Source organism: Protopterus annectens, chromosome 6.part0 (genome assembly GCF_019279795.1).
Source record: "Protopterus annectens isolate FY-2018-M chromosome 6.part0, PAN1.0, whole genome shotgun sequence".
Classification (NCBI taxonomy): Eukaryota; Metazoa; Chordata; order Ceratodontiformes; family Protopteridae; genus Protopterus; species Protopterus annectens.
In genome coordinates, this window is record NC_056737.1 from 937,689,785 (window position 1) to 937,706,697 (window position 16,913).

The 16,913-nt window shown below is 40.7% G+C and overlaps 1 protein-coding gene across 1 annotated transcript in view; it reads left to right on the forward strand.

The window, feature by feature from the left end:
- The window catches only part of PPP4R4 (protein phosphatase 4 regulatory subunit 4), a 2,733,238-nt gene that overhangs the window by 1,067,542 nt on the left and 1,648,783 nt on the right, over positions 1-16,913 (forward strand). Inside the window, exon 8 of the mRNA XM_044073596.1 lies at positions 10,404-10,525. Within this exon, the coding sequence (XP_043929531.1) occupies positions 10,404-10,525 (122 nt within the window). The remainder of the gene's footprint in view (positions 1-10,403; positions 10,526-16,913) is intronic.

Sequence of the window (16,913 nt, forward strand, 5' to 3'; positions counted from 1 at the left end):
ACATATATGAATTGTTTGTATTTTATCAATTTTTTTGTTGATTATGTTAGATCGTATAGTAATAATTTTATTATTTTATCAGTAGTACTTTTATTTTCTCATATGTAGCACTTCTGGTAGTTGGTTTGCATATTTTTAAATTGAAACTCTCACCTTATTTCCCTTTCAAATATTTATGAAAACGACTGTAGCCTACCACAGAGACATTTGTGTGTGTAGTATCCATGCTAGCATATTCCTAGGCTCTTAAAAAGAGGAGAGAGGTTATACAGTTTTCTTTTTATGTGGCAACCCCCACACACCCCCTACTTAAATATACTAACTCCGAGATCGCGCTACAGTGGGTAAAAGGGAAATCTCCTGTTCTGCGCTTCTACAGACACTACGGAACAGGAGATTTCCCTGTTCCCCGCTGTAGCACAGTCTCTGAGTTAGTATGTTTAAGTAGCAGGGGTGCAGAGGGCTTGCCCCCCTGCAGAATCCCTCACTTAACATATTCACAACACTTGTTTAACCCCCCCTTCAGATATTCGAGTTTCTGAAAACTCGATCATATGGTCTCCACCATATGAGTTTCGAGATTTCGGAAACTCGATCATCCGAAATGAATCTATAGATATAGATATATATATATAGATATATATATATAATTTATATTTATATATGTATATATATATATATATATATATACGGTTCTACCTGACTTCGTCGACAGCGCAGAAGACCGACATCGGAATCCGGAGCTCCAGAAGATCGAAAGTGAAGAAGACCGACGCGAATCGCGAGTGGCAGAACATCGACAATGCAGAAGACCGACACGACGGATGACAACTAGCGCCGAGGATGCCGACATGGGGAAAGGCTGTGTGAGTATGCGGTAATGGACGTTAGGGGTGGCAGGTAAGTGTGGAGATTGACGGTCTGTGGGGATAGGGGTGGGTTAAGTGAGTTAGGGTTAGGGGCGATAGGGGTGGGTTAAGTGAGTTAGGGTTAGGCGATAGGGGTGGGTTAAGTGAGTTAGGGTTAGGGAGGCGATAGGGGTGGGTTAAGTGAGTTAGGGTTAGGGGTTAAGTGAGTTAGGGTTAGGGGTAGGTAAGTGTGCGATATAGTGACCTTAGGGTTAGGGTAAGGTTTAGTGTGGGCTTGTAAGGATTTTGGTGTGCTTGTGTTGTGTGTGTGGTTTGTGGAATGGGGATGTGTTTTGTTTTAATAATTGTTATTGTGGTGTGTGCAGTGTATGGGGTTTCGTGTTTGTGTACCGTCGGTTATTTATTGTATTATGTGTGGTTTCGTGTTTATGGACTGTCCGAATATGTGGTGTTGATGTGGTTGTCGGTGTTGTGTGGTTTATATGTCAGGTAGAACCATATATACATATATATATATATGCATATATACAAATATATATATATATATATGCATATATACAAATATATATATATATATATGCATATATACAAATATATATATATATATATATATATATATATGCATATATATAAATATATATATATATATGCATATATATATATATATATAAATATATATATGCATTTATATATATATATATATGTATATATATATATATATATATATATATATATATATATATATATATATATATATATATATATATATATATATATATATATATATATATATATGTATATATATATATATATATATATATATATATATATATATGTATATATATATGTATATATACATATATATATACATATATACATATACATACATACATATATATATGACTCGGTGATGATGCTGCTTGGCGTTGTAAGCCTCACAGTAAGACGTTGTCCTGTTCGATTCTCAGCTAGAGCATCTTCTGTGTGGAGACATGAGTGAATGGGCGTACCTTCGTTGAAGGTTGTGTGTCAGGGCTGGCAACCCTGCACGTAAAAATCCACTGCCAATCATTAGCGGACCGGAGTTCCGCTGTGGCGACCCCTAACCGGGAAAAGCCAAAAGACACAACAACAAAGATATATATATATATATATATATATATATATGTGTGTGTGTATGTACATAATTTCTTCAGTAATGATTATGTTATTCACGCATTGACTATTATAATGAATACTTCATAAAACGGTATTTTCAAAGCAGAGCTCCCCTCTGAAGATACCATTTTCCATTAATTTATGTCTGAACCTTGTAACTGTGGGGTAGTGAAGCTGTCCTAGGGCTGAGAATTATTTTACATATTTTCAGGTGTTAAACTTGACATTGTGTTGCCATGCTGTCTGAGTGATCTGTCCAGTGTATGAGCACAACGCACCACTGAAGAATCCATTGTTTAAGTGTGCTGAGGTTATTCATAAAGGGTTAGTCATTATTAAATGGTTCAAGATCTTGACTTTCATGGAATTCACACACAGGACTGACCATGCAGACAACATTCAGAGTGGATCCCATATGGAATGTGATAATGACCTGTGCATTTCATGAATAGAATCCCATACATGACAGTATGAGACTTGTTTACAGTTTGTAGAAATGTTCAGTATTCTAGACATGACTGGTATATCATATGGTGCACAGAGTACTGTTATATAAGCCCAGCCAGCCCACATTTCAAGAGTGCAGTCTGAGGACTGAGCAGCTAGCATTCTACTGTATTATGTGTTGTGAGAGGGTATAGGAGAAGCATCGCAGACCATCCATGCTTCATGAAAGCGTTTTTTTATTTTTATGGGTGTAGAGAAAGAACAACATTGGGACTTTAAAGGATGAAAGGTGATTGCAAGTATACACACAGTAGTAGGTATTGCACACTTATCAGTTGTCTGTTATTTCAAAACTACAAAAAAATTACAAACAAGGCTAAGTGTGGACAGCAGGGCTAAGCTTTTATGCTATGTAATTTCGTAAGATGTCTGCATAGATATAGGATGCATAGATGCAGGATGCATCTGCTGTGTACAGATGTACAGTATGCCAGTTTGGGACAGAACATTATGCAGTGTATTAGATGCACACACTGCAGTGCAAGGAATGTTGTGAAAACAAGATGAATTGGATCTGTGGTAGCATGTGCATGCAGTCATTGCACGAGTACATGAACATAACAGTGGGGGGTTATGAGCAGTGTAGCACACAAATACATATCATATGCAGTCACACACATGCATTTTCTCTCTCACACACAACAAACATGCAAAAAACACACACACTCTCATGCAATCTACCAGTTGTTTCTGTGATTGTTCATATGTGAATGTGAATTTGTTTCCTGTAGTGTTTTTGGTTGTTAATGTGCAGAGCAAATACTGCACCACTTGGGATCCCTAATTCACAGGAATTTATTTTAAAAAAAATTTGACCTTGCATATATCACATTATTTGCTCATGCATAGTAGACTTCATTCTGCCTCATTATAAATTGTTTTTTTTTTTTTTAGTGGAATCACTTTACAACTATGCTTTATGACCTTTCCTATAAGGAGAAGAGTCCAAACTTGCTCACTAGAGCGACAGTGGAGTCAGTGGTGGCAGATTATGGGAATATTTTTTTTCTCATTTTGATGTATTTTTCCACAAAGTCTTTGCTCTGACCACCAATGTCCCAGTTTCTCCCATACTTCATTTCCCCTTCCTTTTACTGCATACTTGTAAATGTGTCCTCTGCTTGCCACTTGAAAGGACAGACACCTGATCTGAACATGAAAGCTGCCTTCTCCTCTTCTGCTCCACTGATACTCATCTCCTTCTTTTTCTTACTGTGTCTTTCAGTGTATTTTGATTTTGTTTAATCTTTTTTTCTGTCTGCAAGTGCAAGACCATTCTTTGCAAAATACTTATTTATTTGTAGCATTTCTCAGTTTTCCCAACCCATCCCACCCTCAACGCCTTTTCTCATTTTTTAAACATGAAGGTTGAGGTGTCACAATAATAACAATCATCTAAAGACAATGTTTATACTATCAAATGGCTAGCCACCTCTCTTTGTAACCCATTTTTTCATCTAGGTATTTTATTCTTAGACTTTTACTTGGGGGAAAGGAGTATTTCTAATAATGCAGTTGATGTTAGGTTATTTTCTCTTGTCTTGTGTTTGTCTTCCTTACCTTTACTGTCTCTACTGACAGATCATTCATTACTCCATGGACCCCAACATGCAACCTAGATCTACTTGTTCTGACATTCCTTACTAGATCAGTCAGTCCCAGTGCATTTTTACCTGCACTTTACTCTACATGCTTGTTTTATGTCTTGCTTAATCCCTTCAGTGATCAAGTTTCCAGGCATCAGAATTCCTGTGTCACCATCACCTTCTGCACACTACCTCTTCTCTTCCATCTCGTATCTTTCCAGTCTCATATCCACAACTTATCTTATGCATTATTTTTTATTTCATATCTTGTGTAATAATTCATACTGGCAGTTCAGTGGGTTCTCTTTATATCTCATTCATCCTTCAGTTTCACTTTTCCTGAAATCTCCCTGAGTCGCATCACCAAGTTTCTCTTTTCTGGCTGAATAACCTGCCTTCTGTCTACATAAGCCTTCTGCTTCATTGTTTTGCAATCATTTCAGCCCTAACCTCCCCACTCCTGTTTCCAACTGATACTGCCTAGCACTTCCTTATCCCACGAGCACAAATTTTATCCATGGCTCCATCTTCTCTCTACTCATTTATCTTTCTCCTGTCAAACCCTCCCACCTTTTTTATCATATAGTAGTTTGTATCTTGTCCTTCTTTATAGTTAGTGTCATAAAAATTGAACATACCTTATGTACATCACTTATTCAGCTATATTACAACTCTTGTGGTCACTACACAGACTGATAGACACACATGCACACACACACACACCAATACTGATTTTCATTATCTCTTTTTTGAAGTCTCCTCATACTAACATTTCTGTTTTGCTTTTCCCTGCTTTTCTTTTTTGTCTACCCTTTTCAGTTTAGTACCTCTTCCATGACCTAATGGGAAGCATTAAGGTGGATTTTGTTTCTCCTTCTGGAAGTCTAAGCATTTTTTTGTCTCTCTAGCTCATTTATAGATTACAAAATCAATCCAGAAACCAAGTTGAGTGCTGCTCAAAACATAAATTTATTACTTAAAAACTCATAAAACAACAATATAGGTTAAGCGCTTTCGTCCTCTGGTAACTGGACTTCATCAGAACAGTTACCCATAAGTCAAGAAGTCTTTGTATACATCGTACTAATATAATTGTTTGCAGATGACATTGTGATCTGTAGTGAGAGTAGGGAACAGGTGGAGGAGACCCTGGAGAGATGGAGATATGCTCTAGAGAGAAGAGGAATGAAGGTCAGCAGGACTAAGACAGAATATATGTGTGTGAATGAGAGGGAGGATAGAGGAATGGTGAGGATGCAAGGAGTAGAGTTGGCGAAGGTGGATGAGTTTAAATACTTGGGATCAATAGTTCAGAGTGAGTGTGGAAGAGAAGTGAAGAAGAGAGTACAGGCAGGATGGAGTGGGTGGAGAAGAGTGTCAGGAGTGATTTGTGACAGATGAGAACTAGTAAGAGTGAAAGGGAAGGTCTACAAGAGGGTAGTGAGACCAGCTATGTTATATGGGTTGGAGACAGTGGCATTGACAAAAAGGCAGGAGTTAGAGCTGGATGTGGCAGAGTTAAAGATGTTAAGGTTTGCACTGGGTGTGACGAGGGTGGGCAGGATTAGGAATATGTATGTTAGGGGGTCAGCCTAGGTTGGAAGGTTTGGAGACAAAGCCAGAAAGACAAGATTACGTTGGTTTGGACATGTGCTGAGGAGGGATGCTGAGTATATTGGGAAAAAGATGCTAAGGATGAAGCTACCAGGTAACAGGAAAAGAGGAAGGTTTAAGATAATGTTATGGATGTGGTGAGAGAGGACATGCAGGTGGTTGGTGTGACAGAGCAAGATGCAGAGGACAGGAAGAAATGGAAACAGATGATCCGCTGTGGCAACCCCTAACGGGAGCAGCCAAAAGATGATGATGACATAATATTCAAATTAGTAAAATTTCCTCAGAGTGCCAGCATAAACAGCTACTATGTTGTAAAACCTGCAAGTAAAAACATGTAACAGTTACAAAGAAATAATTTACAACAATACGCAGTGCACTTGAAAGATTGCTGCAGCTAAGATTAAAAACATTTTTCAGTTTTTTATGTAGTATTCTTAACTAAAAAAAATTTTCGTACCCTATGTGACACATATCCAGTGTGTACCCTATGGCACCAATGCATAATTATTCAAAATAATATCCAGCTTTTTGAGTTTTAGTATGTTGGAAATTGAAACATTTTCATTTAAACCTGTTGGCTGGGTGGCATTGGTCTAAGTTGCTATTTAAGTTCTAAAAATTCTAAGAAGTCATCACTTGTCGTTGTCGTCCCCCCCCCCGCTCAGCTAAGTTAATTTGCTCTGTAATGCAAAACTTGAACTTGTGTGTAGGGTTGGATTTGATGTGCCTCTATAGGGCATTGTTTATATCTTTCTTCTTGATGTCGTATATGTGTTGATGTATCCTTTGCCTGCATTTGCATTTAGTTTTCCTTATGTAGAATGCTGCGCAAAGTGTGTATAACCCTAGATAAATAACGCCTTTAGTGGAATATGTAAACCTGCTGCTAGGTTTTATGCACCCAAAACCATGTATATTAAAGGAAGAACCTTCCGTAACATACTTGCATTGATTACAGTTTCTGCACTTGACCATTCTTCCCTTATTTTCACGTCTTCCCATTCGTTCCAGTATCAATTTAAAACTAGTAGCTTTTTTGCATATCACTACTGATCTTTTTCCCACTGCACTAATTTGAATATTATGTAATCAAATAATTTAGTATGATGTATAAAAAGGCTTTCTGACTTATGGGTAATTGTTCTGATGAAGTCCAGTTACTAGAGGATGAAAGCACTTATTGTTGTTTTATGAGTTTTTAAGTAATAAATTCATGTTTTGAGCTGCACTCAACTCTGAAGTCTTTTCCCACCAGTGTGACTGTTCTTCATTTATAGATTAACTTCACTATTTTATCATTATGGACTTCTTTGACATGCTTTACTGTAATTTTACAGCATATTTTAACATTTAGCCCAATCAGATGCGTCTAGAATTGTTTTATTAGACTGATGTCGTTTGCCAGTTCCACTTTGGACATACCTTCAGTTTTCTGACTGAATGTTAACTTTGGAAGAGAAATATTAGGCTAATCCGTGATACAGAAGTGAGGCATTACTGTTAGAGACCGAAGTCCAGATTGCTGCTATGCCTGCTGAGTATTATAGGATGAGTGGAGAAAATGTTACAGTGCAACCAGCATGTTGTGGAGGCTAGGATGTCGTGCTTGGGTATAATTAGTGGAGACACTAATATGCATTGTTGTAGGAGAGTAGCACATATGTTTTGTTATTCATCTTTAAAAGAGTTGTTCCAAATGGGCCAAAGCCCTTTCTCAGGGGAAACCCAGGTATGAGACATATCTCATCAGAAATGCAGTAAGCATATACTTTGCTAACTGCAATGTAAGATATGATAAATGCATTAACATAGGGGAATACCGTCACCCAATAATGTATTAGCTGTGGCACTCAGTTTATGGTACTGCAGTAAAAGAATGGAATAATATTTATTTGTGCTTTAGTTTACTTGTTAAATACAGTCTGATGGCATAATAGAGTGTATCACAAGAATGCAGATGAACTGCAGGTGATATTAATTTATACCTGACAAACCCAGAAAGAGACATTACAGTGTTGTGGAACATTTTGAGACAGTTTCATATCTTTTCGGGATACAAAATTAATGAAGCTAAAATAAAGGCAGTAGCTGTAAATTATGTACCCACATATGAATCGGTTCATATTTATGGGGACATGACAAAATTAAGTATTTAGGAGTATGGATTAAAAATGATTCTGGTGTGGCAGCTAAGGATATGTGGGAAGAGACTAAACAAAAGATAGCACAAAAACTGAGAAAATTGAAGCTTTGTTATATGGATATGGATAGTAACATATAAGCAATTAAAATGTTTTAGTCCCATTAGTTTTATACACAGGTCTGGCATATTTTTATCAACCAGAGGAAAAGTTATGGGTAGTAATTAATAAATAGCTGCAGGACTTATCTGGGATAGGAAGCCAGCAAGAGTCAATTGGGAAAATATGCTTCTTCCAGTAGAACAGGCTGGTTTGGGATTACCTGATTTGAAAGGGTATTTCAGAGCTACATGGTTAAGGCTCCCGTACATAGCACAAGCAGAAAACCATAATTCAAAGTGGAAAGGGATGATGATGAAACAGGGGAAAAACTCAGGAAACAAGGAGAGACTGGGATTTTGGATGCAGGCCTTTAAGGAGAATAACAGTAATCTTACAGAATATTATATCTATAAAATAGCAGAAAGTATCCTAAGAACTATGCCAACAAGGGAATGGAGAATGGAGATTCTGCTGATAGGGATTACTGCAATTAGGGGTATAGACAATAGGCAAGAGTGGCTGGAGTTTATTGTAGAAAACTGACAAAGAAACCAAGGTATTCTGAGCAAATAACTAGAGAGGGAAAGGTGATAGAATGGGAAGACTCCAAGAATTTATTTGGACTGCAGGTTAGAGATTGCCTTCCCTATCAAGGATTGATATCAGAATATAGGCAAAGTGAAAGAAATTGGGGGGGGTCCTAAACAAATAGCACTGGTAGAGTTTTTAGTAAAATCTAGAACAGAAGCTGCCATTAAAAAAAGAATAATTAGTAGAACATATAAAATTAGAAAGGATTGAGAAGAGAGATTGGATAAGCAATTCACAAAGAAACAATGGGAGGATATATGTATGTCTCCCAAATATGCAACAAAATCTAGACGTTTTAGGATTTTTGCTTGGAAATGTTTACATAGATATTTTTATACCCCAAGTAGACCTCTAGATTCCAGAGAGTTTTTTTCTCAGGTAGACAGCAAATGTTGGAGGTGTGATGGGGAAGAAAGAAGTAATTGGGAATATATTTTCTGGAAGTGCGGCGTTGGTCGACTTTAAGGATTCCCTGCAGGACGCACTGTCGGAGTTGCTGGGTGGGCAGATTGGGGTGACGAGGGAGATGATTTTTCTATGCTGTGATACAGAATCAGAATTGCCTAGACATGGTAAGGCCTTGCTGTGTCTAATTATGGTGGCTGCCAAAAAAAACAATTACTAGAAAAATGGAAATCAAAATCTAAACCAACTATACTAGAAGTAATGAATATAGTAACAGTGACGAAACAACCGGAATTGAAATCTTTAGAAAAGGGTAGAAGCAAACTATATAAGAAAAAAAGGAATTGTGGGAGCAATACATACAAGGGAGAAATGAGATTTTAAAAAAAGGCTGGACTTTAATGAGATGTGGAATGTTTGAAAATAATTGTGTAGATTTTGAGTGATGTATGATGTTTGCAACTGAGAGTGTGTCAGTATGGTTTGTGATATAAAATGCGTGCAACTAGGATTGTGTCAGTGTGGTTTGTTTTCATTTATATAAATGTATGATTGTCTATGTAGTAAGTGACAGTTTAATAACAATGTTTCTTGTTAAAAAAAAGAGCAGGAATTGAATAATTTATGTAATGTTGCTTAGGTTGTATGATATATAGCAATATATGTGAAGTATAATGTTTGTAAACGTGAACATCTTAATACAGTTTGATTACTTTTATATAAATCTAAATTTGCCGATGTCAAGTCATAATTCAATAAAGGTGTTAAAAAAGAATGCAGACAAATTCACATAGTAGATACAGTTGTGACAGTGCTTGCATTATCTTTGAAGACATGCAGAATAATTAATAAATTGTTTTTCACAAGAGGTGTGTAATATTTTTCAAATAAAATTTTAACTTGGGCATTAAGATCATGATGAGATGCTGTACATGTATGCACATTCCGATTAAACAAATCAAATCACACTCTGTGTTGAGACTATTGTAGCTATTGCTATGAGGGAATGAAATGGAAAAGGAGAAATAAGTTTTGAAGGATTCTCAAATAATGGTCTCCTTGAGAAGTAACATTTGGCCAAAGTCGAAGTAAAAACACTAGAGGAAAAATCGGGCTACTAAAATGGATGGGATAAAGATTCCAAAAATGATTGGCCTGCATTGTGTTTTGTGAAAGAGCCTTCATGACCACTAGTAGAGTAGGCTTGGAGAAGCTAGAAACTTTGACATTTTGGGAATGCTTTAGTTGTGCAGCCTCCAGCTTTTCACTAGTTACTTACAATTTTACAATGATTTGAGTATTATTTCTGAGTCTAATGGTGAGGTTTATGATGCTTTTGTCATGAGACAGAAATTTCTTCTTTTAAAATCACACTGATTTTATTATTAAACTTATTGATTAATGCCAGTGAATTTCTTGTTGTACAGGACAGAAGTGACTAAAACTACAGTCCTCCCTGAACTGGTAGAGCTCTTTAAGGATGAAAGTAGCAGTGTACGTCTTGCAGCATTTGAGACCATAGTTAATGTAATAGAATTAGTTGACCGAGGTAAGAAGAAATTTGTTCTTAATGTTTAATTTTTCTAATATAAACTTTTAGTGTAGAAAATGTGTACCTGATTGGATTTGAAATGCTACATAAAGCACTGAAATAGTTCTGTGGACTGAAAAAATAAGATCTGGTGATTATTAGCACAGGTCGCTATAATGGCATGTAAAACTGGTATGCACTACTTTAAGATTGCTTTGTAAAGCAGACTAGATTTTTTTTCTATTTCTTCAATAAAGTAGTAGAAGTTTGGATATGATCTGATTTTATGATGCAGAGGGATGAAATCCTGACTTACATCCCGGAGATCCTGTTTAAAAATGAAGCCTTACCTGTAGTCATGGAGGAAGCATACAGGGGAGTGGATCAAGTGGCCAGTAACAGTATTTCTTCCTTGGGAGGAGAATGTTGATTTTTAACCCTATAGCAGAGGTTTGAGGGTAAGATTTGCTGTGTGGCCTACTACAGCAAGTGATAAGTTCATTAATAGTTCTCTTAGAATTTTATGTAATAGACCTTTCTGAGTTAATTAATAGTTCTTTTTCTTCTTCGTGTTTCTAATTGATAGTTCTTCTCTCCCAGTTATTATAAATAAAAGCATTCCTATATATTAGAGTTAAACACTGCTGCTTTCAGTGCCAACCATCTAATTCAGCAAAGTATTTCATTTAGCAACTAACAGATTGTTTTTCTTGTATTTCTGGCCACGATAAGTAAACAGTCCAATCAGCTCCACTTGGGCTCTCTCCGCTCCCCTAATCTACCCCCATTCCCTCCCACCCCAGCTTCCTTAGAGTTATACTCCTCCAGATCACTACCACTACTTCATCATCCAGTCAAACACTCTATAACCAAACCTACACCTCTCACACAATAAAACTTTAAAGGCTCCCTGCTTTAACCAATTTCCCAAAGATCTTAATTACTTTACTTCTAACCTATCACATTTCCTATTTATTTTACCCTACAAAATGTCCAACACCATACAGCTAACAGTCTTCATCTCCTCTGTCAGTATTTCTCTCCTCATACTGATGAGTGCCACCTCCCTCCACTTTATGAAATGCTTACTTCCTCCGAAAACTCCTACCCTACTTATAATAACACAACCCAATGTGACAAGTTTCCCCAACATCTCATTATCAATATTCAACTGTACTAATGTATCGACTGATAAACTCAAACTTCTCCCCATCAATAACATACTCATACTAACTCCTAATACTTTATCCAAGTCCTTTATTAAATCCAATTACTTTGCACACACTATAATTCACCTCCTGTTATTATCTCTCAGTGGAGATATTCACCCAAACCCTGGCCCTTCCCTCTCCCCAAATAAAAAACATTTCCCCTCTTCTTCTTTTAACACAGCCACAAACACTGAAAATCTTATTATGATAACAATCAACATAAGGAGTATCTGTAATAAAATTACTGAATTTCATGCCTAGCCCTTTCAATACACCCCTGATATAGTAGCTGTGATGGAAACACGGCTAAAGCCACATATTTTAGATATTAATATAGTTCCAGATAGTTACAGTATCCTTTGAAGAGATAGTCTCACAAGGAAAGGTAGCGGTGTAGCTATAATCTGTCACAACTCTTTAACCATTACATCCTTTCCCAAACCTGTCCCAACCTTCAGCAACATGGAATTTCTATTAGCATCACTACAAATAAACAATAATAAAAACTTACGCATAGCAGTAATATGCATTCCCCCAGGCCAAAATATACCTACTCTTGAAAATTTTCTAGCATGGATAACCCAGAATGTATCCAATGAAACCATCAATGTTATCTAGTCCTATCTCGCCTACATTCTTACCCGTGGGTTCGGAGCCGAATATCGGCTCCGTCTCAGCCGATTTTACTAGCTCGAAGTCTCTCATTGGCTGGGCCAAGTGGGTATCTCATGGTGCACTGCTCCATATCCCCAGATCTCATTTGCCGCATGTGTAGCTCGGACGTGGTCTCGCTTGGCTGTGGCTAAGTACCCTCTTTTTTGCTATTTCTCTTAGAGAAATTTGATATTTCATACCCAAAAGCTATTTTGATAGCTATTTCTTGTTGCTGTTTCTGTGTTTGAGTGTGATAGTTGTGTTTTTTGGTATCCCTAACTATTCCAGTGGGCTAGGCCCGTTTTAGTTAGAGGACCTAGTCCTCCCCTCTGTTGTTAGTTAAACTATTAGTGTGATTGTGTTTTTGTCTGTGTCCCCCCTTAGAAGAACCGTTTCAGTTAGAGGTTCTTAGATTGTGTCGAGTAGAGTTTTTTCTGGTGAATCTACTTTGTGTGTTGTTCCCGCCCTTTTTTGTGATTTGTGTCTAGGTGGTTTCACTTAGCGCTAGTTGTAAGATGACTAAGGATCAGAAGGAGCATAAGCCTTCTGGCTTTAAAAAAAAGTTCCAAGTGTGGATATAAAATGTCCATCACGGATGGACACTCTGTGTGTGTTTACTGCCTTGGAGCCATCCATTTACAGGAGTCATGTAGCTTTTGCCACGCGTTCAGCCCTAGGGTGCTCCAGGAGAGTAAAAATAAATTAATATTAAAGGGACTTCTAAAACCGTCGTTTGAGGAAGCTATAGACTCGACTTCCAGTTCTCAGTCAAAATCCAAATCTTCCAAGGCTAAGAAAAGGTCTCTGGCTCCATCTGTCTCTTCGGAGCCTCCAGAGAAGATTACTGTACTGGACTCTACTTCCTTGGCTCCACTGTCCTCGGGGCCGCAGGAGGTATCAGTGTTAACTGAATCGGCGTCAGCTCCTATCATTCTTGAACCCATTCGGAGCCAGTCGCCCAGTGTGATGCATGGTTCACCTGACAAGAGATCCCAATCTCCATCGCTCTCCTCCAAATCCTCCAGGCTTTCTGATTTGGATGTTGATAGGGTGGTGCAGAGGCTCCTACAGTCGCCGGTGTTGGCTAAATTGTTTTCGGCTCCGACCCACTCAGCTCCAGAGCCAGTTCCTATGACCGTTTCGATGATTCTTCCTCCGACCACATTCTTGTCGTCGGAGCCGGTATGCTCCGCTCCGAGTGATGTTTCTACGCCGGCTCCGATACCCCCTTAGGGTTTATCGGTGCCGACCTCGGCTCCCACCTTGTCGGTTCTGTCCACAGGGTTCAGGACTTGGGTCTCTTCGGTCGGGCCCGAGGGGGATACTTCGGGACATCTGTCGGTTCCGAGTATCCCACTCTGTGTATCAGCTCATGGGACCCTGGTCCCGGTCGTGGCCTTGGAGGCCGGCCGGTCCTCGGACTCAGGGGGACCGGCCTTCGAGGCCATGCTGAGCGCACTGGCCAGGTCATCAGCTACATCACCCAGGTCGGCCATTCCGTCCCCCACCACCCCGGCGAGAGCCTCTGATGCTCGCCTATCCATGGACTGTAGAGTGCCAGGCCCTAAGGATACCCCCACGAGCGGTCCCCAACTTTCTGAGGGTCTCCCAGAGTTCGTCCCTGAGGAGCCTCCTAGAAAGAAGTTGTGCAAGAGGAAGCACACAGACTCCCAGGATGAGTCTCTCACCTCGGATACTGACCTCGAGGAATCGGAAGGGTCCCCCAAGTCATCCTCTGATGATGTTTCCTTCTCCGATATCCTGGAGATACTGAAGCAAAGAGGTGACTGGCCTTCCAAAGCTCCTTCCGAGGAGGAGTCAGTATTCCTTAAGGCTTTTGGTGCTCAACCCTCCACCTCCTGGGTGTCTCCACCCTTCGACGAACTTCTTGACCTCATTTGTCGAAGAGTGTGGGAAAACCCCGATTCTGTGGAGCCCGTGCTCAGGCGTCCCAACAAATTCCTTTCCGTCCCCCAGGGCAAAGAGTTTCTGTCAAAAGGAGTCCCTGTAGATGCCATGGTGGTGGCGGCAGCCACCCAGAAGGAAGTAGCAGAGTCTTCTTCATCCGTCCATCCTCCTAACAAGGAGTCTAGGACCATGAATCGGTACGGGAAGCGTACCCTATCTTCAGCAACCTTCACTCTACAGTCGCTGAATTATTTGTCTCACTTCACTCGGCTCCAGAGAGATCTCCTCAAAGAGTTGCGAGATACTCTTGTGGGTAATATACCTGAGGCGGTGGCTCAGACGGTTAACGCCCAGGTCTCTACCCTCAACTCCATTGCTAATTCGTCCATGCAGCTCATTTCGTATGTAGCCGAGGGAGCGAGTAGGGCAGCAAGCTCAGAGGTCACCCTTAGAAGGCAAGCCTGGCTGCACCTGTGTCACTTTGCAGAGGCCTTCAAGTCTTCCTTTCCTCCTTGTTTGGGACCAAATTGAAAGACACCCTTACCAGGTGCGAGCAAGAGGGAAAGACCCTGTCTGCCTTAGGGGTCCGTTTTTCCATTCCTTCTAGGCCTTATCCCAAAGCCCAGCGGAGGGGGGGGGTGTGGTTCAAGAAATCACAGAGGTTTTTTCCTGCCGCACAAGGTGAACCCCCCCCCCCTCCAGAGGCAGGGGGGTATTCAGGGAGATGTCGCCCCAGAGGCAGAGGGGGCCCCCGCAGTTCGGGAGACCGCGACTCCTTCCATGGCTCTCTATACTCTCGTTCCCGAGGGTGTGCCCGACTGCGCTTATCCGGAGCCAGTCGGGGGTCGAATTTCCTTATACCCGGAAGCCTGGGAGAGCATTACCCAGGACCGATGGGTATTACGGATAATTTCCGGAGGTTACCTCATTCCATTCTCTTCAATACCCCCGCCAATCAGAAAAATCCCAGACGTTCCACCCAGCCAAAGGGATCAAGCAGCCTCAGAGGTCTCGCAGCTGCTAGAAAAAGGAGCCATCCAATGTGTCCCCTCAGGCCAAATCGGATTAGGGACTTACTCAAGATTCTTTTTGGTGCCGAAAAGAACAGGGGATCTGAGACCCATACTAGATCTCAGTCAACTCAACAATCACGTACACAAGTCCAAGTTCCGTATGGTCACATTACATTCGATTCTCCCATTGTTGGGAGAGGAGGTATGGATGTGCTCCATTGACCTCAAGGATGCTTGCTACCATGTCAAAATGGACAGACCATCCAGGAGTCACATACGCTTCCGGCTGGGAGCCAGTCACTTCCAGTTTCGAGCCCTGCCCTTTGGTCTCACCAAAGCCCCCAGGGTGTTCACCAAATATATGGAGGGGGTGACGGCTCACTTGAGACGTCAGGGATTCCAGGTGTTTACGTACCTGGACAACTGGCTCCTTACCGCCCCCACCAGGCATCAACTAGTACAGACCAGGGACGCTACCATCAATCTATGTCACCAGTTGGGCATAGCAATAAATTGGGAAAAATCTGCCTTATTACCCTCACAGCATGTCACCTTTATAGGAGCAGATTTAGACACCATTCAAATACGGGCATTCTTACCACAAGAAAGGATCACAGTATTACAACAACAAATACACATGCTGATGCCCCTGAGACAAGCGAAGGCAAGACTGGTTCTCCAACTCCTAGGGACCATGGCAGCCACTATCATGTTGGTCCCTCTAGTGAGATTACACATGTGACTCCTTCAATGGCTCCTCTTTGTTCAATGGTCTCTCCAAAGACTCCCACTATCTCATCCCATCTTACTCATGGACAGGTGCAAGCAGGACCTCCGTTGATGGCTGTGCACCAACAATTTGAACGGGGAAAAGCCCTTCGTTCCACCGTCCCTATTGCCACGGTGACCACGGACACCTCCCAGATGGGGTGTGGGGGGGCATTATCTTGGCAGGACAGTTCAAGGCACATGGCAGGAACACGAGATACATTTGCATTTAAACGTCCTGGAGATGAGAGCAATGCTTCTTGTGTTGCAGTCACTTCAGGAGGTTCTTCTTCTAGGGACAGTTGCGATACACTCAGACAACATGTCAGTAGTGTGGTATCTCAACAAGCAAGGGGGAACCCGGTCTTACCCTCTGTGCAGAGAGGCTATGCGGGTGTGGCATTGGGCAATAGCTTCCCAACGGTTTCTGGTGGTAACTCACATTCCGGGGAATTCCAACGTAATAGCGGACAGGCTAAGCAGAGCTATCCTGATGCCTTACGAATGGTCCCTGAATCGCCTGGTGGCAGAGCGAATCTTCAGCAGATGGGGTCAGCCTTGCTGCAACCTTTTTGCCAGCCCTCTCAATGCGAAATGCAGCAACTACTTCACTCTGATCCCCCCACAGGGGGAATCACCCAGGGATGCTCTGGTTCACGATTGGCCCTCCGGTCTGCTTTATGCTTTCCCTCCGTTTCCCCTGCTGTTAAGGGTGATTCAGAAAGCGCAATCCTTGGGAAGCAGAATGATTCTGATTGCTCCACACTGGCCTCGCCAAGTCTGGTTCCCCTATCATCAACCATACATTGTGGACACTCCTTGGATTCTGGACCCTCAACCAGATTTACTGAC